This window comes from Malaya genurostris, chromosome 2 (genome assembly GCF_030247185.1).
Source record: "Malaya genurostris strain Urasoe2022 chromosome 2, Malgen_1.1, whole genome shotgun sequence".
Lineage (NCBI taxonomy): Eukaryota > Metazoa > Arthropoda > Insecta > Diptera > Culicidae > Malaya > Malaya genurostris.
In genome coordinates, this window is record NC_080571.1 from 217,688,868 (window position 1) to 217,713,444 (window position 24,577).

At 40.0% G+C, this 24,577-nt stretch overlaps 2 protein-coding genes and 1 long non-coding RNA gene across 3 annotated transcripts; 1 reads left to right on the forward strand and 2 right to left on the reverse strand.

Annotated features, from left to right (window-relative positions):
- Positions 1–331: 331 nt before the first annotated feature.
- Positions 332–13,247, reverse strand: LOC131427568 (vacuolar protein sorting-associated protein 54). The gene is made up of 3 exons (XM_058590883.1): positions 12,899–13,247; positions 11,897–12,545; positions 332–11,826 (listed from the first exon to the last, which is right to left on the reverse strand). The coding sequence occupies exons 1-3, from the start codon at positions 13,090–13,092 to the stop codon at positions 9,820–9,822; spliced, it is 2,850 nt and encodes a 949-aa protein (XP_058446866.1). The 5' UTR covers positions 13,093–13,247; the 3' UTR covers positions 332–9,819.
- Positions 13,248–14,310: 1,063 nt separating this feature from the next.
- On the reverse strand, positions 14,311–14,997 carry LOC131432484 (uncharacterized). Its single transcript, XR_009229876.1, has 2 exons — positions 14,545–14,997; positions 14,311–14,446 (listed from the first exon to the last, which is right to left on the reverse strand). It is a non-coding gene; the product is annotated as an uncharacterized LOC131432484 (long non-coding RNA).
- Positions 14,998–22,410: 7,413 nt separating this feature from the next.
- On the forward strand, positions 22,411–22,791 carry LOC131429130 (arp2/3 complex-activating protein rickA-like). The gene has a single exon (XM_058593175.1). It carries the CDS (start codon positions 22,411–22,413, stop codon positions 22,789–22,791), a length of 381 nt encoding a protein of 126 aa, XP_058449158.1.
- Positions 22,792–24,577: the final 1,786 nt, after the last annotated feature.

Below are 24,577 nucleotides of genomic sequence, written 5' to 3' on the forward strand. Positions count from 1 at the left end.
ATACCATACCCCATACCCCATACCCATTTTCACCGAATACATCCTAGTAGTAGTTTTATATAATTCTATCAGATTGGCTTTTCATCGCTTGAAACTTTAGGCTCCGAAATTCAACGATGGATGAATTAAACCCAACGTTCAAGAAATGGCGATTGACTTTTGAAAACAATAGACCACCATTTTGTTGACAACTTTTAAGGGAGCCTAATGATTACGGGCGATTGAATGCAAAGTTTCATCATAATCATTTGAATAATGCTTTATTGATTGCTTTCGGCTCTAGAAAGTGGATTTCGGATATTAATTTCAAAACTACATATACCGCCGCAGATAAATAGTTACATGTCGATCCCTATATTTAAGCTTATCGTGCCGCCATTCGTCAATTATACTCATCAGACGTCATTCAAACGACCGCAAAAATTTTACTTAGTACTATTAATAAACGGAAGAGTTGCCCTCATATTTACTGACTCAGTTAACGAAAATGCTAGTCAATAGCAATTGTTGAATGTGCATTGGAAATTACTCGACAATCGAATGATCATTTCAACTACGGAGAAACTAAACTCACTCGCTCTGCTAAACTCGTTCGTGTATAACAATTCTAGTGCGTCTGATTTAATGTAATACTCGCTACACTCGTCACTTTGCCAACAATGTTGGATAAATATAGAAACATAAGCAGCTTATCCTTATTAACTAGTACTATACTTAATCCTGCATTACGAAATGGTTATGTTTATGTTTGGCAAATTAGTTTTAACAATACATAGGTTTATAGTGGCAAAAGTATAATGAAACCATATGAATCATAACTATTTATTATCGTGTACCAGAGACCCTAACCACAGAACGGAAACATATATGGTATTATTTAACTTCTAGCAATACCCAACTAAACATCGATAAGAAAACAATAAATGAATGTCAAAATAAGAATTTGCATACAAGCAAATAAGTTTATGGCAACCCGATATCAGAATAATCCATCAATTCGGTTGAGTAAATTTTGTTCCAGCGAAATACACCGTCGCGTCGCCTTTTTGAAATTAACGCTCAGTTAGGTGAACGCAGCATGCCGAAAATATCGCGGTCGCACTGAACTCAAAAGCGGCACTTTACGTCGTTTAGTCTTATTTACGATGATCCTCCGGCGAGACAGGGGGTTGGCGTAGGCCTAATAAGCCGCGCGTAAAATAATCATTACAAATAATACAGGAGAGAATACGACCCGGAACAATCGGCATAGACCCACGCGACGAAATAAGGACTACGATTGGAAACTTGGAACATGGAACTGCAAGTCGCTAGGTTTTGCAGGCTGCGACAGGATAATATACGACGAACTAAATACTCGCAGCTTCGACGTCGTAGCGCTGCATGAGCTTTGTTGGACGGGACAGAAGGTGTGGAAAAGCCGGCAATCGAGCGGCTACCTTCTACCAAAGCAGTGACACAACGAACGAGCTGGGAACTGGCTTTATAGTGCTGGGCAAGATGCGTCAGCGAGTGATTGGGTGACAGCCGATCAACGCTAGGATGTGTAAGTTGAGAATTAAAGGCCGTTTTTCCAATTACAGCATCATTAACGTGCACTGCCCACACGAAGGGAGACCCGATGACGAGAAAGAAGCGTTCTACGTGCAGCTGGAACAAGACTATGACGGCTGCCCACGTAGAGACGTAAACATTGTCATCGGTGACATGAATGCCCAGGTAGAAAGGGAGGCAATGTACCGACCAGTAATTGAGCCGAACAGCCTGCATGCCGCATTGAATATCAACGGCCAACGATGTGTCAACTTTGCGGCCTCTCGAGGAATGGTAGTCAGAAGCTACCTGGAGATCACCTGACTAACAGACCGAAAACCAAATCGACCACGTTTTGATCGACGGAAAATTTTTCTCGGACATCAACAATGTTCGCACCTACCGCAGTGCGAATATAGATTCGGACCACTACTTGGTTGCTGTATGCATGCGCTCAAAACTTTCGACGGTGGCTATCCAACGTCGAAACCGAACGTCGCGGTTTAACATCGCGCGGCTCCGGGATGCTGGAGTAGCTCAAGATTACGCGCAGCAGTTGGCAGTAGCACTACCAACGGAAGAGCAGCTTGGTGCAGCTACTCTTGAAGATGGCTGGAGAGACATCCGTTCTGCCATAGGTAGCACTGCATCAGCAACGCTAGGTATGACGTCTCCGAACGTAAGGAACGACTGTAATGTAAACAGTTAGTGGCCGAGAAGAATGCAGCTTGTGCGAGCAAGCTGCAACACCGGACGAGAGCAAACGAGGAGCGATACAGACAGGCGCGGAACAGACTAAACTCGGTATCCCGTAGAAAAAAGTGTCAAGAGGAAGACCGAGATCGCGAAGCGATGGAACAGCTGTTCCGAGCTAATGACACAAGGAAGTTCTACGAGAAGGTGAACGGTTCGCGCAGAGGCCATGTGCCACAGGCCGATATGTGCAAGGACACCAACGGGGATCTTCTCACGAACGACTGTGAGGTGATCGAGCGGTGGCAGCAGTATTTCGACGAGCACCTCAATGACGATGTGGCGGAATACGAAAGTGGCGGCGCGGTAACGAACTTGGGAACCCGTGCGGAGGACGGTAGACTACCGGTCCCAGACCTCCAAGAAGTGGAGGAGGTGTAAACCGGTTGAAAAATAATAAGGCCGCTGGCGTTGACCAACTACCAAGCGAGCTACTAAAACACGGTGGTAATGCACTAGTGAAAGCACTGCACTGGGTCGTTACCAAGATCTGGGAGGACGAGATTTTACTGGAGGAAGCGATGGAAAGAATCGTGTGTCCCATCTACAAAAAGGGCGACAAGCTGGATTGCTGCAATTACCGCGGCATAACTCTGCTGAACGCCGCCTACAAGGTACTCTCCCAAATCTTATGCCGTCGACTGTCACCGATTGCAAACGAATTCGTGGGACAATAACAGATCGGCTGAAAAGTTCGTATCGTTTCTATGAGAGGGCGCCACTAGAATTAAATCCATACCATTTTCAGTTAGTATCAACCTTCAAAAGATACGTGTATAAATTTGACAGCTGCCTGATTATTAGTTTGTGAGATATTGCATTTTGAGTGAAGCTACTTTTGTTATTGTGAAAAAAAATGGAAGAAAAGGAATTTCGTGTGTTGATGAAACACTACTTTTTGATGAAAAAAAGTGCCGTCGATACCAAAAAATGGCTTGATGAGTGTTATCCAGACTCTGCACCGGGCGAAGCAACAATTCGTAAGTGGTTTGCAAAATTTCGTACTGGTCATATGAGCACCGAAGACGATGAACGCAGTGGACGTCCAAAAGAGGCTGTTACCGATGAAAACGTGAAAAAATCCACAAAATGATTTTCAATGACCGTAAAGTGAAGTTGATCGAGATAGCTGACACCCTAGAGATATCAAAGGAACGTGTTGGACATATTATTCACGAATATTTGGATATGAGAAAGCTTTGTGCAAAATGGGTGCCGCGTGAGCTCACAATCGATCAAAAACAACATTGAATTGATGATTCTGAATAGTGTTTATCGCTGTTATATCGAAATAAAACCGATATTTGTCGTCGATATATAACAATGGACGAAACATGGCTCCATCACTTCACTCCGGAGTCCAATCGACAGTCAGCTGAGTGGACTGCACGCGATGAACCGACTCAACAGACTCAACAATCGGCCGGTAAGGTTATGGCGGCTGTATTTTGGGATTCGCATGGTATAATTTTCATCGACTACCTTGAAAAGGGAAAAACCATCAACAGTGACTATTATATAGCGTTATTAGAGCGTTTGAAGGACGAAATTTCAAAAAAAACGGCCTCATTTGAAGAAGAAAAAAGTTTTGTTTCATCAAGAAAATGCACCGTGTCACAAGTCGATGAAAACCATGCTGAAATTGAACGAATTGGGCTTCGAATTGCTCCCTCATCCACCGTATTCTCCAGATTTGGCCCCCAATGACTTTTACCTGTTCTCAGACCTCAAGAGAATGCTCGCTGGTAAAAAATTTAGAAGCAATGAAGAGGTAATCGCTGAAACTGAGGCCTATTTTGAGGCAAAGGACAAATCGTACTACAAAAATGGTATCGAAAAGTTGGAAGATCGCTATAATCGCTGTATCGCCTCTGATGGCAATTATGTTGAATAATAAAAACGAATTTTGGCAAAAAAATGTGTGTTTCTATTAAACGATACGAACTTTTCAGCCGAACTGTTATCAGGCAGGATTTATGGGCGAATACAATATGTCACTTATTCATCGATTTCAAATCAGCCTACGACACAATCGATCGAAATCAGCTATGGAAAATCATGCACGACTACGGATTCCCGGACAAACTGATACGATTGGTCAAGGCTACGATGGATCAAGTGATGTGCGTTGTTCGAGTATCGGGGATAAACTCGAGTCCCTTCGAAACTCGCAGAGGGCTACGGCAAGGCCTTTCGTGTCTGCTATTCAACATTGCTTTGGAGGGTGTGATAAGAAGAGCGAGGATAGACACGAGTGGCACGATTTTCAGAAAGTCCGTCCAGCTACTTGGTTTCGCTGATGATATTGATATTATAGCACGCAACTTTGATAAGATGGAAGATACGTACATCGGACTAAAAGCTGAGGCCAAGCGGATCGGACTAGACATCACTGTGTCACAGACAAAGTACATGAAAGGAAGGGGCTCGAGAGAAGATAACGTCAGCCACCCATCACGAGTTCTGATTGGTGGTGATGAAATCGAAATGATCGACGAGTTCGTGTACTTGGGCTCACTGGCGACTGCCGATAGTGACACCAGTAGAGAAATTCAGAGACGAATATTGTCAGGAAATCGTGCTTACTTTGGACTGCGCAGGACGCTTCGATCGAGCAAAATTCGTCGTCGTACGAAGTTAACTATCTACAAAACGCTGATTAGACCGGTTATTCTCTACGGGCACGAGTCCTGGACAATGCTTGCGGAGGATCGACGCGCACTAGGTGTTTTTGAACAGAAGGTGTTGCGAACCATCTTCGGCGGAGTTCGGATGGAAGACGGTACGTGGAGAAGGCGAATGAACCATGAACTGCACCAGTCGCAGCTACCGAGGCTGGCTGCGAACAACCATGAACCGAGTTGAATGGAAACGCCTCCTGTATACAGCAGAGACCCGCGTGGTCTACGACTGAAAGAGTAAGAGTAAGAGTAAGTTAAGTCCAAGATACAGGTATTTTACCTAGGAGAAAAGATTGAATAAACCAACCCTGAACAACAACCTAGTTGAATAAACCAACAACTTTGCACAAGCTAAAAAGGTGTTTATTCCCGAGAAATTTCAAAAATATACGACTTAAAATGGATTTTCGGTGTTCATTTTTTTTCTTGTACAGTCTTTATACAGTGTAGCTCGCATCCACGAATACTAACTTTGCCGCAATTTTTCCATACTTCCCTGAGTCAGTCTTCGGACACTTTTTACGTACCTCAAAATAAAAAAAATAAGAACAATTTTAAATTTCACAGAATAATGCGCTCTTTCAACAATACTCATAGTCAACGTAGGGCTAGAAATCTTTCAGTTCCCAAAGCTCAAACTAAATTAAATTCTCCTATCATCGATGACAATCTTCAACTGCTCATTCGGTTGAAGACTATTCGTCGACGACAATATCAACGTTCTCGTGATCCTGCTATGAAAAACATAGTTAGGGATTTACAAAAAAAAATTAAACACAGATTTACTCTTTTGCGAAATGAAAATTTCGCTAAAGAAGATGGACAAATTAAACCTTATTCTAACCCTTTTTGGGAACTTTCTAATGTTCTTAAGAAACCTCAGAAACCAATTCCTGCTCTCAACGAAGGAAATCAAATACTTCTTACAAATGACGAAAAAGCTCAAAACTTTTTTTTTTTTTTTTTTATTCAATAATATAATATAATATTAAGGCACACTGCTTAAGCTCTAAGATGCCAAGGGTAAAAGCTCAAAACTTGCTCAGCAGTTCGAAAGTGTCCACAATTTTAATTTGAACGTTGTGAGTCCTATTGAGAATAAAGTCTCACTGAAATATGATCATATTTTAACTCAAGTATTATTACTAAATGACATTATTGAGACGAATTTTGATGAGATTAAGTCAATCATTATGAAACTTGAAAACATGAAGGCTCCTAGTAATGATGGAATCTTTAATATTCTTATTAAAAATCTTCCCGATGTTGCCTTGAGACTCCTGGTTAAAATTTTTTTAGCTTACTTCCCAAAAAGATGGAAAAACGCTAAAGTAATTTCTATCCTCAAACGTGATAAAAATCCAGCAGAAACATCAAGTTATCGACCAATTAGCTTACTTTCTTCTATCAGTAAACTTTTTGAAAAAAATTATCTTGTTGAGAATGATGTCTCGTATGAATGAGAATTCAATTTTTTTACCAGAGCAGTTTGGATTTCGTCATGAACATTCAACTACTCATCAACTTGTCAGAGTAACGAACATGATAAAAGCAATTAAATCTTCTGGGTTATCCACTGGAATTGCTCTTCTAGACATAGAAAAGGCATTCGACAGTTTTTGGCACAAAGGTTTAATAGCAAAAATGTCTGATTTCCAGTTTCCTATTCATTTGATCAAAATGATTCAAAATTATTTAACTGATCGTACTATTCAGGTTTTTGGCACAAAGGTTTAATAGCAAAAATGTCTGATTTCCAGTTTCCTATTCATTTGATCAAAATGATTCAAAATTATTTAACTGATCGTACTCTTCAGGTTAGCTATCAGAATTGTAAATCTGAATTGCTACCCGTACGAGCCGGTGTTCCGCAGGGTTCGAGCGTAGCTCCAATCTTGTATAATATTTTCACTTCTGATCTTCCAAATCTACCCGTTGGTTGTCAGAAATCGCTATTCTGTGACGACACAAGTTTGTTAGCCACAGGTAGAAATCTAAGAGTGATCTACAGTCGCCTACAAAGAAGTTTAAATATTTTCAGTGATTATCTGTCAAAATATAAAATTAAACAAAATGCTGCAAAACCGCATTTTTTTATATCGTTTATTTATACCCGGCTTTAACCAAGTTGCGGTCGTTCGCCGGCCCGCAATTAATTATCTTTCCTCATAAGCCAAGAGCATCACATTCAGCATATCATGTCAATTGTATGGCCTGCTATTTTGGCGCGCACGAATTTGACATTTCTCTCCTCTACTTCTATGTAGGAGATTCGATGCGGACTCACCTGAGGGCGACATGCTCGCAAAAATGGATGTTGCCTATGATTTGTTCGGGAAATGTGAGAGCTGGATATCTTGTTAGTATGATGTCTTTGGTTTAACATATGACAAAAAACTCACTCTCAAGAATCACATTGAAGGAATCCAGGCAAAGTGTAATAAATACAGGGTCCGCCATCTAACTTTTTTTTAACTAGCGGTTATTTCGTCATTGGTAACCTTAATGTCACTTCTGATTTGACAGAAACTTATGTCGTTTCGTTTTTAAATTGCACTACACCGGTGTATCGAAATCTGAACCTAAACCGTTCGTTTTTACCAATTGCACTACACCAGTGCTACACTTTTTCTGCACCGATACCACTGGTGTAGCACTCATCAAAAGTTTGGTGTAGCTCTGTGCAATGGAATCGTTAATTGCAGTGCAAATTAAAATGCAGTGCAAATTAAAACGAAAACGCCATTAGTTATATCCTTCCGCTGAACGCAAATGGTTGTGTTTACGCTTGAGGAACGCGTGAAAATAGTGAGAACTGGGATCAGCTTGAAGAAGACGCCGATTTTTACCAAAAAATCATCTTCTCGGATGAGGCACATTTCATCTCGGCGCATCTGAGAGACGGATGGGTACCCGCACGTTATCATGGAGAAGCCGATGCATCCTCAGAGAGTGACGGTTTGGTGCGGATTTTGGTCTGGCGGCATCATTGGGCCATTTTTTTTCGATAATGAGGCAGGAGCCACCGTTACGGTAAATGGCGAGCGCTACCGCGCCATGATTAGCGATTGGTTCTTCCCGCTACTTGAAGAGGAAGACTTGAACACCATTTGGTTCCAACAAGACGGCGCTCCGTGCCACACAGCCAACGCTACGATCGATCTTCTGCGCACAGTCTTCGAAGAACGAATTATCAGTCGAAATTCGGATGTAGTTTGGCCGCCTCGGAGCTGTGATTTGACGCCGTTAGACTATTATCTTTGAAGGGCTGTCAAAGATAAGTGTTATGTGGACAAGCTAGAGACAATTCAAGCCTTGAAGGACAACATTCGTGCAGCCATAGCTGAAATAAAGCTGCATACAATCGAAAATGTACTAAAAAACTGGACCGACCGTATGGCGTACTGCAAGGCCAGCCGAGGCAGCCATTTGAATGAAATTATATTCCACAATTAACCGGAAGGATTGTATTTTAATATGAAAAAAATAATTTTGAAATCGGATCAATCGTTTGTGTTTTATTGCATGTTTAAAAAAAATTTACATGGCGGATCCTGTATATTAAATGCTTATATCCTCTTATAAACAGAAATTCTAAGCTCTGTCTAAAAACAAATTGTTAATTTATAAACAAATTTTCAGACCAGCCATGCGTTATGCAGTACCAATTTGATCAAGTTGTTGTTCCATCAGGAAGAAAGCGATTCAAAGGATTCAGAATAAAATTCTGAAAATGATTTTGAAGCGTCCTCCCTGGTTTAGTACAAATGAGTTACACAGACTCACAAATATAGAATAATTAGATGTAATTCCGACAAAAATCGATGCAATCTTCAATTGAATCGATTCGCTCTCTGCATTAGTTAGTAAAATAGTATATAAGTTCCTTTTCCCCATTACACAATACAAGTAGGTTTAGAATTTTCCCTACACAAAAATCTCAGAATTGCGGAAGCGAATGATGTCCTCATGGTAACAACCAAATCATATATATAATAGGGCTGAAAAGTCACCACTTGTGGCTGAACATCCAATTTAAATCTTAATAATTTAATTTTAACTCATATTCAAATAGTTATTTTAAAAAAAAATGAAAAAAAATTCTCTCTCCTTTGCCATTTTTTACAAAACTGATAAATTACAATGATACAGAAACAACAACATATATGATTTATTAAAACTTCTAACTCCCGAATGCTTTTTTAAATTTTGAGTTCTGTGAAACGTAACGAAGTATTGTGAAGAAATGAACCGTTCGGAAAAAAAGGATGTACGTTATTTGGCATAAGTTTTTTTGCTATAACTTTCGTTTGACATAAAATAAAGTGACATGCTTGTTTCATTTGGCCTATCTCAGTTTAATTGATTATCTCATGTATTAACACCATGGATTAGAGTGAGGCTCCTTTATACCAAATGACGTTACATAAAAAAAATATACCTAACGAATTCAAGACAAATAAACTTACACAAAATAACGTATATCCTGACAAAACAACTTTCAACAATAAAAAAAACCATTCCGCAAAAGAAAACCATTCCGCGAAAAAAACCCATTCGGCGGAATCACTTTTGAAGAAATGACCCACTCTCTTCTCGAATAACAAGGAATGTACTGAATGATTTTAAAATATGAATCACATAATGAAACAAGCAATCGAATCTAAAACAAAAATAAACAGTTTACACAAGATCTGGTTTCTCTGGTACACGCTTCAACACAACAGATATTTTCAGTATCATAAAAAATATATAGTTATCTTTACTACCTACTAGGTACTTGCACAAAAACGACGAAATCGTGAAGAAGCTACTTACAGTAAGGCTTAGCCTAAGACTCGCACGAATCGCACTACTTCAGCCAAATATCATCCAACGTTTCATCGCACAGCTCATCGTCCGGCAGTGCTTTGAGCGTACGCAGCGTTTCCATGTAGAATGTCAGCTCCGACACGACCGTCCCGTGCTGCGGTCCACCATTGTTTGTGATGTTGTTCCGTAGTAGTTGTTCCCGTAGTTTATCTTTGAAGTTTTTGTGCACCACTCGATAGATGGCAGCGACCTGTTTGTCGGGCAGGACCGGTGCTATCACTTCGTGCAGTTTGATAAACTGCCGGCTAATGTTGCGAAATGGCTGCGAGGGAACGGGCGGACGGGCATCCCAGTTACCTAGCTGTCCGTTCACGACATCACAAACGATCGTCAGCACTTTGTTTTCCAGCTCTTTCACGTGGGACGTAAAGTCACGCTCGATTGCCTCATACCCGTTAAGGATGCTGTTGGAACCATTCGATTCAAGCGTTTGGAAGTGACGTTTTACGCGCGGCAAAAGCCACAGGACTAGTTGAAGCGCACGGGATACTAGAGCCAGATTACCGCTGGTAATGATTTTGAGACCGGCAACGTGAAGCGCACCAGCTCCCAAGACTAGTTGGCATGAGCGCGAATTGAATGTTCGCAGCAGGTCGATCACATTTCGAGCCAGCGACGATGCAATGATCGGTAGTTGAGAAGCACAGCGACAATATTCTCCGATTATCTGAACGAGCAGTAAAGCGGCACCAACCACCGCGTAAGGTTGACCCTCGACCAGTAAAAACGGTTGTGGACCCGGAGAGGGAATCGAGACGCCATTAGAATCGACATTTTTTGTCCACAGGAAGTCTTCTTTAGCAATACTTTCGATCATTTTCTGGAATTCGTACGGAACTTCAGCTTGTTTCCATCGTTCACTATCCAAGAGGAGCGATAACTTGGACTTCCGTTCCGAATGGAACTTTACGGCATATCGTGTACTATGCACCCGCAGAGCTAGCCTCAACGATGGACTTTGTATTCCACAGAGGTGTTCACTTCGCTCACAAAAACCTGTCACAAGTTCTACAAATTTCGCAATCTCATCTGCTGTGGGCGAACTTTTCTCCAAACTTTGATTGGACACTAGATTGGCACACCTTTCGTGACAATAGTTACACACCGAGTGCAGCAAATTCGTCAACTTCGCTCGCACAACTTGATGATCCTCCACGCTCAGGAACGCTTCGGTGTCGATAAAACTGACATCTTCGGTTATTTTCCCGGCACTGGCATCGGCTGTCTGCTGCATCACGTCGTGCACAGCACGAACTCGCTGGAGCAGTCTAACCAACGTTCCCGTTGCCGTTTCCAGCAGTGCAATCCAATCAGAAAAGGTTAAACTTTGCGCTTCCTCACCGGATCCGGTCAAACATACCTCCGCATCTCCCGAGGCTAGTACCTCAATAAGCATTTGTTTCACGATTGCTCGAACAGTGGTGATCGCCTCTTCCTTGTACGTATCAACAAAGTCCAAACTTCGCTTCCTCAATAAACCCGAGATTATACAGATAAGCTTTTCTTCCTCTAGCACACGTTCCGGCGCATGCTCGGCGGCGGTACGCAAAGGTCGATTCAGATCCGCCGTCGAATACCGTTCAAAATCTGCCGTTAGCATTTTGTCAATCAAACGTTCCATCTCGTTCAACTGAGACGGTAAATGACGAAAGCAATTCAGTCCAATCAATTCCTGACTTAGAATTTCCTGTGTCGTCCCGATCAGATCCAGAGCGGCCACATAATCCTGCGTGCTGAGCAACAGTTGAATCATAGGCTGCGTCTGGTGCACCGTCGACATCAACTTCAACCGGTCCAGGACAATCGTTTTGTTCGAACGGGTCCGCTCTAGGCTAATGATCTGCAGAGATTCGCGCACGATCATGTTGTCAATTTGCTCAAGCCTCGATCGCAACCGTGCCACATGCATTACCGCTTCGCGCATCTGTTCCATTATGGCGTCCTGCGAAGTCATTGCATGAAAGAAGGCCGACGACTTTTCCGCAACCTACGATAGAAAACAAAAGGTTCCAAGCAATGTGCACAAAGATAATGCAACGAACTGCTGTACTACTAACCTGTTTTGCAATCAGCACTTCAACTATATCCAAGTAATTGCTTAGTTTTTCCTGTAGCATTCTACTCGACTGTTTCGCTTGTTCCCCCGCGTATTCGATTCCGGGAAAAACGGCCGTAAACGATGCCGGAATGTGCAGTTCTAAGTTGTGTTTCAGGAATATTTCCGGAATGTCATTTAAATTGGCGACTCCACCACTCGGTAAACGATCACTTACTACTGGCTGCTGTTGGTTAGGACTAGAACCACTCGGTAGTGCGGTTTTTGCTATACGCGTATGAATGCGATATCTTTTTCCGATTCGTTTCAGGTAAAAATCAAAATGATCCCACTTTATGTCCGGTAGCTGCGGAGACGTCCCGATAGCCTGCTGCTCGACAAAGGCGTCACCCCATTTTTTCGTAAAGAAATGTGTCTGCTTGCCCCGACTAGGATCGTTCAGCACTGCCGGAAGATTCTGTGCCGCCGAAAACACCGACCATTTAATCTGGGCCTCCTTCTGTTGTTGATTTACGTGGCAGCGATTAACATGCATCTCATAGTCTCTATCGCTGACGCCATCCAGAGGTAACGAAGAACAGACCCCGTTGTAGCCATAACGACACACGAACGAACCTCCCTCCACGGTGCAATGGTACTGTCGCAAGTGTCTAGAAATCGAAAGAAGTTGAAAGTTTGAAATTTTAACTCAAGCTAGACCTATCAATTTAAATATAAATTGCTTATCAATTTAAGGGGCCAGAACTCAAATCAGTATTATTATACAGTCATTGCCACGTCTGTAAGCAAAATGTTTCGGTTATATAGGTGTCCTTTTTGCTAATTCAGGGAATATTCATATTAATAAAATCTATTTCAACTTGAAAATTTTAAGTAATATCAATCATCAGACGCATAGTTCAAATAATCTATCAATCAAAACCGTACGCTGCTGCAACTAGCAAGCTGTTGGCCAAAACAATTTACACCAATTAAAACTGTGCAAACAGTATATCGAACTCACCTCGCGAAATCGACTGGTGTTTTGAAGGCAAGCAGTATATGGTTCTGCTGCTGCTGATGTTGCTGTTGCTGATGAAGTCCCGATATCGCAACCGAGGAAGAGGTAGACAATGATGACGAAGAAGCGCTACAGTAGCAGCAATTTTGCCATGGTGGTGGCTCCTTCACATCGAACACTCCGCTGAATTTAGCCATTGGCACATACTGAACTGCAGATTTACCACTGGATCGTACCACTAGTCAACCCGTATGTTGGTTGAAATAATCGAAAAGTAAGTGCCGGGTACAGAAACCACAAAATTTTCAGGAAAAATCATACGATAGCTCTAACACGACCGCAGCTGACACGATTGAACAAAATTCGTTGACAGTTCAAAGTAACGTCAGACAATCGCGATTGGAATCGGAGTTGCCAGCTTTTTAAAAAATCTTTTTCCGACGCAAAAATCTATCTGTACCACATCTGTGCCAGAATCTCTATCACTCAAAATAATAATCATATTATAGTTACGTGAAAAGTTATGTGAATATTTTCCACCCTACTTTTCGCGTAGGTTTTAATCACTCAAATAAAAGTTCACGTTCGATTCACTTGAAAAATCACGTAGAATGGTTTCAAATGTCAAATTGAATATTTTACGTGACGAAAATGAATGTTATACGAACATCCCCTAAAATGAATAGAGTCATCACATAAAGTTTACGTGAATTGACCAAACGTCAAACAATCTACGTGAATTTCCAGTGTGAAAAACTCGATTTTGAAAATGGCGAGCAGTGGCCCTCGAAGTGTAAGTAGTGTAAATATTTGCGAGAAAAGTTATTTAATTACAATTTTTTACTCCATCGACCGGACCATTCCAGTATGACAGTTTCCATGTGTTCAACTGGACCGAGTGCCTGCGTGAGTCCGGAAGTTTACCCGCGCCTGCCGAATGCTTCAAACAGGCCGTCGGTATGAAGCTAGAGACACTGGAAACATGTAATGCAACTTCAACCTGCATCGGTAGTGTTGTGGGAGTTCATGGATCTCGACTTCGGCTTCGGTTGGATGGCAGTGACAACATAAACGATTTCTGGAGGCTTGTCGATTTGAGATACCACGAAGTTATTACACACTTAATTTTTTTAGCTGAGTCTCGGCAAAAAAATGCCGAGATTCGCACAGCCGAGTAATCAGCAACCCTCTCGGCAAAAATAAAATTACTGAGCGTCTCGGCACCCTAAAATTTGACAAACGTCAAATATTGCCGAAATCGTCAGCATAAGATTTACTGTTTGCTCAGTGAAACGTTCACTGAATATTCGGCAATCCAATAAAACGAAAAAATGAAAAAAATAAATTACCGAATCATCAGTAATTAAAAATCTAGTCAATTAATTTTGTATTTTCTCAACATTATAAACACGCCATTCAGGATAAAAAATTCATTTTATTAACACTTAAAGGAGGCTTACAAATTTGTTGCCAGTAGTGCTTAAAGCCTACCTGAAAACATGTAGCATAAATAAAAAGCGGCGTTTCCAGATGCGGCCACCTTGAGTCGAGCTGGAAATATGAAAATAAAAATATGCATTGATTTTCGGCTTACAAAAATGTTCAATATTTAATGATGCATATACGGATTGTTCAAAGAATAAACTTACTTTGATCTATTGAATTATTCCTTGCATTGGGTTATTTTTTCGCATATCCCCCAAAGTTTTGTCTCGAGGACGCTTTCCACACGGTTCCACGCTTCTTCGAAGATTCTCCATTTTTTCACTCGAGAATTTCATTAGAAAATAATCGCACAATGCGAAGCGAAAATGTAACGCGGCAATAAATGACAGCTGTCGTGCTGAATCTCGGCAACAGCTAGCGCATATTCCGAAATCTCGGCAAACGTCTCTGCTGATGTCGGCATATCTGTTGTTTACTGATAAATTCAGCAAGCAATTATGCCAAATTTCGGCAAAGTGATGCATTTTACCGAAATATCAGTGAATGCATTTAACGAAGTTCAGAAACATGCGTATTGATTACTGAGCAATCAGCAAATTTACGTGTTGCTGATCAGTTTCGGCATTTTATTATGCCGAGCTCAAGAAATGGTTTTAAGTGTGATAGTTGCTTTTTAAGCCATTGGAATTATATGACAATTTTCTGAAATAAATGTTTTATATTTCATGGCATTTTTCATTTCCCAGATTTATATTAAAATCTGGAATCTCCCTTTCGACTTCAACCAATATATGAAATAGTAATTTTCTGGTATCAAAATTTGATATGATCTGATAGATAAATGTGATATGAACAGTACATTACATTTTACCTATGAAACAAGTAACTTTTACTGGATTATACATTAAACAGCTTTTAAATGCCAGTCCATTAAAACCTACGTGAAAAGTAGGGTGGAAAATATTCACATAACTTTTCACGTAACTATAATATGATTATTATTTTGAGTGATGGACTGATACCAGAAAATTACTATTTCAGTGATTTTGATACCAGAAAATTACTATTTCATATATTGGTTGAAGTCGAAAGGGAGATTCCAGATTTTAATATAAATCTGGGAAATGAAAAATGCCATGAAATATGAAACATTTATTTCAGAAAATTGTCATATAATTCCAATGGCTTAAAAAGCAACTAATAACTTCGTGGTATCTCAAATCGACAAGCCTCCAGAAATCGTTTATGTTGTCACTGCCATCCAACCGAAGCCGAAGTCGAGATCCATGAACTCCCACAACACTACCGATGCAGGTTGAAGTTGCATTACATGTTTCCAGTGTCTCTAGCTTCATACCGACGGCCTGTTTGAAGCATTCGGCAGGCGCGGGTAAACTTCCGGACTCACGCAGGCACTCGGTCCAGTTGAACACATGGAAACTGTCATACTGGAATGGTCCGGTCGATGGAGTAAAAAATTGTAATTAAATAACTTTTCTCGCAAATATTTACACTACTTACACTTCGAGGGCCACTGCTCGCCATTTTCAAAATCGAGTTTTTCACACTGGAAATTCACGTAGATTGTTTGACGTTTGGTCAATTCACGTAAACTTTATGTGATGACTCTATTCATTTTAGGGGATGTTCGTATAACATTCATTTTCGTCACGTAAAATATTCAATTTGACATTTGAAACCATTCTACGTGATTTTTCAAGTGAATCGAACGTGAACTTTTATTTGAGTGTATTATACCAAGCGGTTTACACGTTTATCACTTAACTCTTTGCATAGAATGATGCTCGAAACGTTCGACTTTCAAACAGAACTGTAAAATCCAAGAAAATCTTTTTAGATCACATCACAATAATCGAAAGAGAGAGTGAACAAAGAGAAACTGTCACTTGCTGTTACGGCCTTCTGGAAAATCAACCGGGAATATGGAATTTCATAATGATATCGTACACTGAGAAAAATACCATAGTAACCGTAGCCTGTTTTCCATTGTCATTTCAACTATACGCTTAAATCGACGACACGACCAGGTCGACGACACGACCAGGTCGACGACACGACCAGGTCGACGACACGACCAGGTCGATGACACGACCAGGCACTCCGAAGAAAAAACAGCATTGAAATTGTCCGTGTGCGATTTACCGCCAGTTACCACAAATAGAACGACCCCTTGATAATGATAAAAATAATCCTCCCGAGCAACACTGTTTAAGTTGCCATGAACTAGTTACCAAGGAGCCCCAAAATAAATAAACAAACGAACCAATTCAAACTATTTCTAAAACTGTCGACTGATAAAAGCCTGTGATTGTTTAAATTTCAGATAAAAAACAATACATATTATCTTCTAATTATAATTTATTTTAATTTTTGAATCCACACATTAAAAGAATCTCTCCAGGATATCTCCTTACTTCGGCATTGTGCTCAAAAGAAAATTCTTTATCCTACTTATGTGACCATGATAAGGTTTCTATTTAGATTAGTCACTATTCTAGATAAATTCAAGAAATTTTGCGATGTATGAGGTGGTATCAACTGCCCGTAATAAATTATGACCTGCTCTGTCGAATCATTGGAGTCATATGGAACTAGAATTTATGCATTTGAGTCAGGCATTCAAACAAATGAAAACTATTGATGAACACAGCAGAACGCAACATTGAAAAGTCTTCAAAGAGTGATGTGATATTTGAGACTCATGAAACATAACGTAATGAAGTATTACGTGATGGTTAACAATGTGATGAAAAATAATGGTGCGGCAATCGATATGACGATGTCGCAGTTCCAAACTACGGAATTGAAAACAGAGTAGAATTATATTTAAATGAACTCGATTTTCGAAATTTTATTGAATCAACAATCAACAAAAGTATAAACCAACCGAAACATTTATCATTACAGTAGTCTCACAGTTTCAATGTGTCAACCAATATTTCCGCCAAATGTACATTGCATTGGGTGAAAACTTTGCAGACGAAATCTGCAGATTGTCGTAGTCTATGAGCGTCTTAATACACTACTTGCTTCGGTATCCCGAATGGAATTCTATCCATCGTAGTTGAAAGACTCCACCAATGATCCGTCCCGATGACATTAACGACAGACACTTTGTGTTCGGAGATCCAAATTTGTAGATTTATCGTTTCCCAACGAACATGGACAATTAACTTGTTACAGCTATTCTTCGCTACACATTAACCACTAGATGCAGTTGACCCGATACAGGAAAGGCTTATGATCAAACCGACTATCTTTCGAGCAGTACGATTTAGCGTGAAACGAATAGTCTTGTCTCGGTTGATTGCGTAACAGGTAGTTTACCCTTATTCGAAGATTGCTGATGGAATCCTTCCCCAAAGAAATCGGCGAACATTATATAGGGGCAGCAGTGCGCTTATTTCCATAGTTGATTGGCCGCGCATAGCTCGTTGTTTCATTCCCATGTTCTCCTCGTTGGTTTGAGCCGAGCTATGAATCTACAACGGATCTATAACTCAGCAGTGGGTGGTATCGTTACAATGTCCGCTACGATCGAAATGTTGCCTCAGACAGATAAGAATAAAAGTTATTGAAAGAGAAAGTTGGAGATATAAAAACATTTACTTCTCTTTGGCAATCATTATAAAGTGCGTAACCAAGGTAACTATTATTCCAAGTCAATAATTTATCAACTTGTGATGCCAGTTTAAAATTTTTTCATGCGATTTCGTTTTGACATTACCAGTTACTGAGGGGTAGTCAAATTTACGATACAGTTTTGGAAGGCGAGTGGCAGGTCGTGTCGTCGACCAGGTACTTCGAAGAAAAATCGCAATAAAAAGTGTTCATGCGCGATCACTGTCAGTTACCGAAGTATTGAAAGACCCCTAGGTAATAATAAAAATATATTTTACAAGCATCACTGCTGTGGTTGCTACGAAATAGTCACCATGCACAGCATAATAAACAAACAGGTAATACTTTAAAAGATGTATTATAAGTAAAACAGTTTATTTCAAGTTAGGTTAATTATATTGATTGCAGGAATAAACCAGTTTTCATGGTGTGAATAATAGACTTTACTTTGTAAACGGAATCACCCAGAGTGAATCACTTCTTACCTGTGCAGCCGTCCGTGATGCAATGAATGAATGGTCGATGATTCGATTGACCTAATGGCATCGTCCCCACTACAGTTGTCATGGCATACTATGCGTGAATTATTATAAACTCATCTGTACCCACACATCTACCCTCTTCTTAAAAAAATATATTGTCACTGCAGCACTAACCTGAAATTCGCCGCATAGAACCGCGCAGCGAGAATTTTTAACGATTTCAGTTAAACCGTAATATAATGTGGTGGCTTTGGTACAAAAACCCTATCACGTGAGTAAAAAGTAAAAAAGTCAGTCAAACCTATAAAAATTGCTGGGCTGGTTATCAGTACATTCTACATAGTGGATTAGTTTTTTTTGATGCCAAGTCCTAAAAAAATAAAATATAGTCCTCCCGGAATAGAAAATCTGGCAAAAGATCCGGTTTGTTAGTGTCTATCGAAATGAAAAAAAGGCGGGTGGGTAATGTCAGAGACATAACTGGTTGTCGTGAATACGAAAACAACTGACATGTTCCATAACACTTCCGAATATCAATTGTAATAATTATGCAAGCATTCACCTTTTTCACATTTTTCGCAAAAACAAAGAAAGTTTTCACTTGATCTCGATTACTGTGAATTTCACACAGCGAAAAGTGCACAAATCTAAGCAAACTGTTCTTGATTTGCAGTAAACTGAGGATATTTCCCTACGATTTGCGAACAACAAATCCTAATAGTTCTTTAGAAAACTTTTAGAGCCATTAGAACGGCTGATATTGTGCAATGCTCTCCACCGTTGTTTTTTTTTCCAATGCTAATGACTGGCAGCTGTGACGTAATCGCTCTTGTCGAAAGCGAAACTAGTTGAGCAGACGACACAAAACACATCTGCTCGCAGTGGCGATACAATCCAAACTGATTGAATTTTTGTTAAGAAATTTCCTTTTATGTGATTTCGTTTGTAGCTTTTTCACTAATGGGCGGTCCTAACGGCTATAAAAATAGCCGCATACAGAATTTTAATGTTGATTATTTCATTTCGGATTTGCATAATTTATTGAAAGAAACTGTCAATATGCTGTAGGGATTCGTTTCCAGCATTCAGAAGAGTCAAATTGCGTAATTCTCTACGACATTAAACTCTGGAACATTTTTCGCAAAAACAAAGAAGGCTTCACTTGATCTCGATTACTGTGAGTTTCACACAGCGAAATGTGCACAAATCTTACCAAACTGTTCTAGATTTGCATTAAACTGAGGATATTTCCTTTCGATTTGCGAACAACAAATCCTAATAGTTCTTTAGAAAACTTTTAGAGCCATTAGAACGGCTGATATTGTGCAATGCTCTCCACCGTTGTTTTTTTTTCCAATGCTAATTACTGGCAGCTGTGACGTAATCGCTCTTGTCGAAAGCGAAACTAGTTGTGCAGACGACACAAAACACATCTGCTCGCAGTGGCGATACAATCCAAACTGATTCAAGTTTTGTTGAGAGGCTTGTTTCTACCTGATTTCGTTTGTAGCTTTTTCACTAATGGGCGGTCCTAACGGCTATAAAAATAGCCGCATACAGAATTTTAATGTCGATTATTTCATTTCGGATTTGCATATTTTATTGAAAGAAACTATCAATATGCTGTAGGGATTCGTTTCCAGCATTCAGAAGAGTCGAATTGCGTAATTCTCTACGACATTAAACTCTGGAACATTTTTCGCAAAAACAAAGAAGGCTTCACTTGATCTCGATTACTGTGAATTTCACACAGCGAAAAGTGCACAAATCTAAGCAAACTGTTCTTGATTTGCAGTAAACTGAGGATATTTCCCTACGATTTGCGAACAACTAATCCTAATAGTTCTTTAGAAAACTTTTAGAGCCATTAGAACGGCTGATATTGTGCAATGCTCTCCACCGTTGTTTTTTTCCCAATGCTAATGACTGGCAGCTGTGACGTAATCGCTCTTGTCGAAAGCGAAACTAGTTGTGCAGACGACACAAAACACATCTGCTCGCAGTGGCGATAGAATCCAAACTGATTGAATTTTTGTTAAGAGATTTCCTTTTATGTGATTTCGTTTGTAGCTTTTTCACTAATGGGCGGTCCTAACGGCTATAAAAATAGCCGCATACAGAATTTTAATGTCGATTATTTCATTTCGGATTTGCATAATTTATTGAAAGAAACTATCAATATGCTGTAGGGATTCGTTTCTTGCATTCAGAAGGACCAAATTGAGGAACTCACTGCGATATTCACCACTTTTCGGAACATTTTTCCCGGACGATTTGTTGTACAGCAGCAGATATTTTGTTCTCTTCCTTAGAACGCGTTCTGATTGGCTGGTGTTGACGTGGATCAAATGAGACAGGTTTTTCAATAGTGTACTATTGAAATACTTCAATGCTTTTGCTATACACGTTTAAATTGAAAAATTTCGATTCTATTGGTAGTTAGATTATATAAATCCTATCACAGATCACTGAGCTATGAGCTTTATAAATACGAGAAAGGCAAACGCGGCTTATGAATTATCCTCTTTGATACTCGTTTGTACCAAACATTACAGAAAAGTTTAATTTTGATTTATTTGAGACTATGTCACAAAACTGAAAATTTTATCATAAAATTGTGATCATATTTCCGATGGCATGTCGCAAGAGATATATTGATTAATTAGATACAACAATAGATATTCACGATCAAAAACTTATCACTCTCTCAGAGGGTAAATTTTGAAAAGGCACCCCATAGTAAAGTAAGTCGTATTCACGACAAAAAATCTTACATGTATTCAGATAAATATTGAGCATAGGCAGCTCTGTTCTGTTTTTGTTATTTCTCGGTTTATTTTTCAAATGATTCAATTGATTTAATATTCGTAAATTAGTTCCAAACTAATCGATTACATGTTACTTGATTATCTGGATTAATTGCTTACTCGATATTACGACATCCCCAATTTTGTCGTCTACTTTCGATCGTCGTCTCTACCGTTTATCGTTTTTTTTTTTGCAATTATGACTCTAACTTTAAAAAGTGCAACAAAGCTTGAATTTTCCTCTCATAAATAAAAAGAAATACCTATTGTATTTGAAAGAATGAACGTACCACATGGACCGAAAGGCACTGCGCACAATAATACATTTCTGATAAACATTCTACGTGTTATCCAAACACTTGTGTTAAAAATTTTAATCTCATGCAGATAAACGGTTTTTCTACCGTGGCTGCAGTTCAAAAATCTGCAACATTTGTATAAGAACTTGTTTGTTTGCCATCAACCCTTTAATGATCCAGCAACGATCGGATTCTCACTGTGTTATTAGTCAGAACCAAGGGCTAGCTGACGAAAAATTACACTCCATGTAGTGGCGTAGCGTTTTTAGGGGGGGCGACAAACCTTTTTTTTCGCTCGCCCAAGTCACCTTTCCGAAGATGGAATTCAGCTTTTTTATTTTTGCTCACTAAATCTCTTTTTTTTCACTCATATCTTATTTTGCCCCGGGTGCCAAATTTCCTCGGTACGCCACTGACCCCATGGTAAGGTAGAAAGTGTTCCAGTCCGTGCCGTGAATTGCACCACGTTATTGCATGTACTGACTCCATGTCGGCCTGGTCAACTAATTCGTCAGATATCGGTTCATCATCTGAATCGCTTCGACAGCCAACCGATCCGGAATATATTCCACCATTCGCTATGTTTTTTTCGTTTAGTTATCATGTATGATTAATCAGGTGTGCGCAATCTGAAGATTCACTTTGAATAGCGTGATTATTAAAATTACCTTTTTTCATTTTGCGCGCCCACGTGGCTAGTTTTTCTTGTGCGCGACGTTTACAGTCCGCTTACTCAATTTTTTCACGGTCCGCTTCCAATGCGCGACCTTCTTTGTCCGCTTCCAATGCGCGACCTACCTGGTCCGCTTTAAATGCGCGACCTACCTGGTCCGCTTTAAATGCGCGACCTACCTGGTCCGCTTCCAATGCGCGACCTACATGATCCGCTTCCAATGCGCGACCTACCTGATCCGCTTCAAATGCGCGACCTACCTGGTCCGCTTCCAATGCTTGACCTTCCTGGTCCGCTTCCAATGCTTGACCTTTCTTGTCTGCTTCCAATGCGCGACCTACCTGGTCCGCTTCCAATGCGCGACCTACCTGGTCCGCTTCCAATGCGCGACCTTCCTAGTCCGCTTCCCATGCGCGACCTTCCTGGTCCGCTTCCAATGCGCGACCTACCTGGTCCGCTTCCAATGCGCGACCTACCTGGTCCGCTTCCAATGCGCGACCTTCCTGGTCCGCTTCCAATGCGCGACCATATTGATCCGCTTTTCTAATAATTTAATGTTACGCAATCTCTCGTCGGCTATTTCTTTTCTGCCGAATATCTATACATATTTTGCGATCTGGGTGATTCCGTTGATGTTGAATAACTGAAATAACTCCTGGCAGGATCGCCATTGTGAATAATAGACTTTACTTTGTACACGGAATCACCCAGAGTGAATCACTTCTTACCTGTGCAGCCGTCCGTGATGCAATGAATGAATGGTCGATGACTCGATTGACCTAATGCCATCGTCCCCACTACAGTTGTCATGGCATACTATGCGTGAATTATTATAAACTCATCTGTACCCACACACATGGCACTAACAATATGGCGATGTAATGGTGATCGAGCAAAATGGAACATATCCGTATATATTTGCCACTGAATTTTTCGTTTGCAATCTACGTATCTATCAAAAATATTTGAATGACAACAGGAGTGATAATGTCGTTTCGGGATTTTGGTTTTTTCCCTAATGTGCAGAACCGCGATTTTGCATTTCATTCTAATAATCAAAATACCCTGTCAAGTCGTTCCCACTGATTGTCTCGTCGTCTACAGGCGTTTAAAAAGAGTTTCAGGCCCTAATAACCGTTCTCACTTCCACTTTCACTTCACACTTATATCACTTCACTTGATTTTCCCTGTTACCAGTATCACGCACACTGAAGTAGTCACTGTAGTGAAAAAAATCATTTTTCCAAAAAATATGATGTGATGTTCGTAATAACCACAAGCTCCTAAAAGTAATTACTTTTTCCTCTGAAGCGACTTTCGTGATAAATACCTACACTCACTTCACTTGATTTTCAACGTGAAGTGCTACCTATAATAAGGGTTTTCACCGTGTAGTGATACCTGTAATAAGGGCCTCATTATATGAATTCGATATAAGGGACACTCCGTTTCCGCATTTTAGCGTAGGCCACTCGACCTACGGTTTCGTCCACTTATTTTGGTTCCTTCTCACAACGACATGTAGCTACGTACATATATCATTAAATGTAATTCATATGAGCGAAGCGCAGATCACAGTTGATTGAAATTGTAATCGCAGCATATTTCACCGGTAACTAAACATTTATTTTTTGTAAGACTTTTATATAATTGAAATATTGGTGAAGAAGTCATATAAAATTTGTGAGTGCTGATTAGTACATTTGAAAGTATATAAATATTTGCAATCACGATCGAAATGATTCTAACAAGTAGCAACATCATCAAAATTGCAGCATAACACCAACATTCGTGGTCATACTGTTCATCTGAGTACTACAATGCAATAGGTTGAAGATCATTCTGGTCTCACGGTGAGATTTTCTTCACCCTCTAAGCATCACGCCGTAGATAAACTTTGAAGAGAGGCTACAAGAATACATATTATTAGTGAACAGGATATATAATTAAATACAAAACTAGCAAGCCATAAAAACTCTCAATTCCGATTTAGATCTGCAGTCGACGATGAGAACTTTTGAGATGCTCTAGATTGGGCATGTGCAATAATGAAACCGAGAACGATTACCTTGAAAAGATAAACAATGGTAACTAGGGTTACTGTAACTGTTATTTTGAAAACAACAATTTCTCTAACCGCGTTCCCAATTTAAAACATTTTTTATAAGATATCATTTTGACATTACCAGTTACTAAGGGGTAGCTCGATTTGCGATACAGTTTTAAAAGCGAGTGGCAGGTCGTGTCGTCGCTTAAATAGTAGCAACAATCATGATATATGACTATTCACCATCTGTATTGTATAAATTACTAGACAACAAAGACTACGACTT

Coding starts and splice junctions, on each gene's coding strand:
- LOC131427568 (XM_058590883.1), bottom strand. CDS start 13,092: ATGGCTAAATTCAGCGGAGTGTTCGATGTGAAGGAGCCACCACCATGG. Junction 12,546..12,898: donor ACACCAGTCGATTTCGCGAG/GTGAGTTCGATA, acceptor TTCGATTTCTAG/ACACTTGCGACAGTACCATT. Junction 11,827..11,896: donor AAGTGCTGATTGCAAAACAG/GTTAGTAGTACA, acceptor TTTCTATCGTAG/GTTGCGGAAAAGTCGTCGGC.
- LOC131429130 (XM_058593175.1), top strand. CDS start 22,411: ATGCGCGACCTACCTGGTCCGCTTCCAATGCGCGACCTACATGATCCG.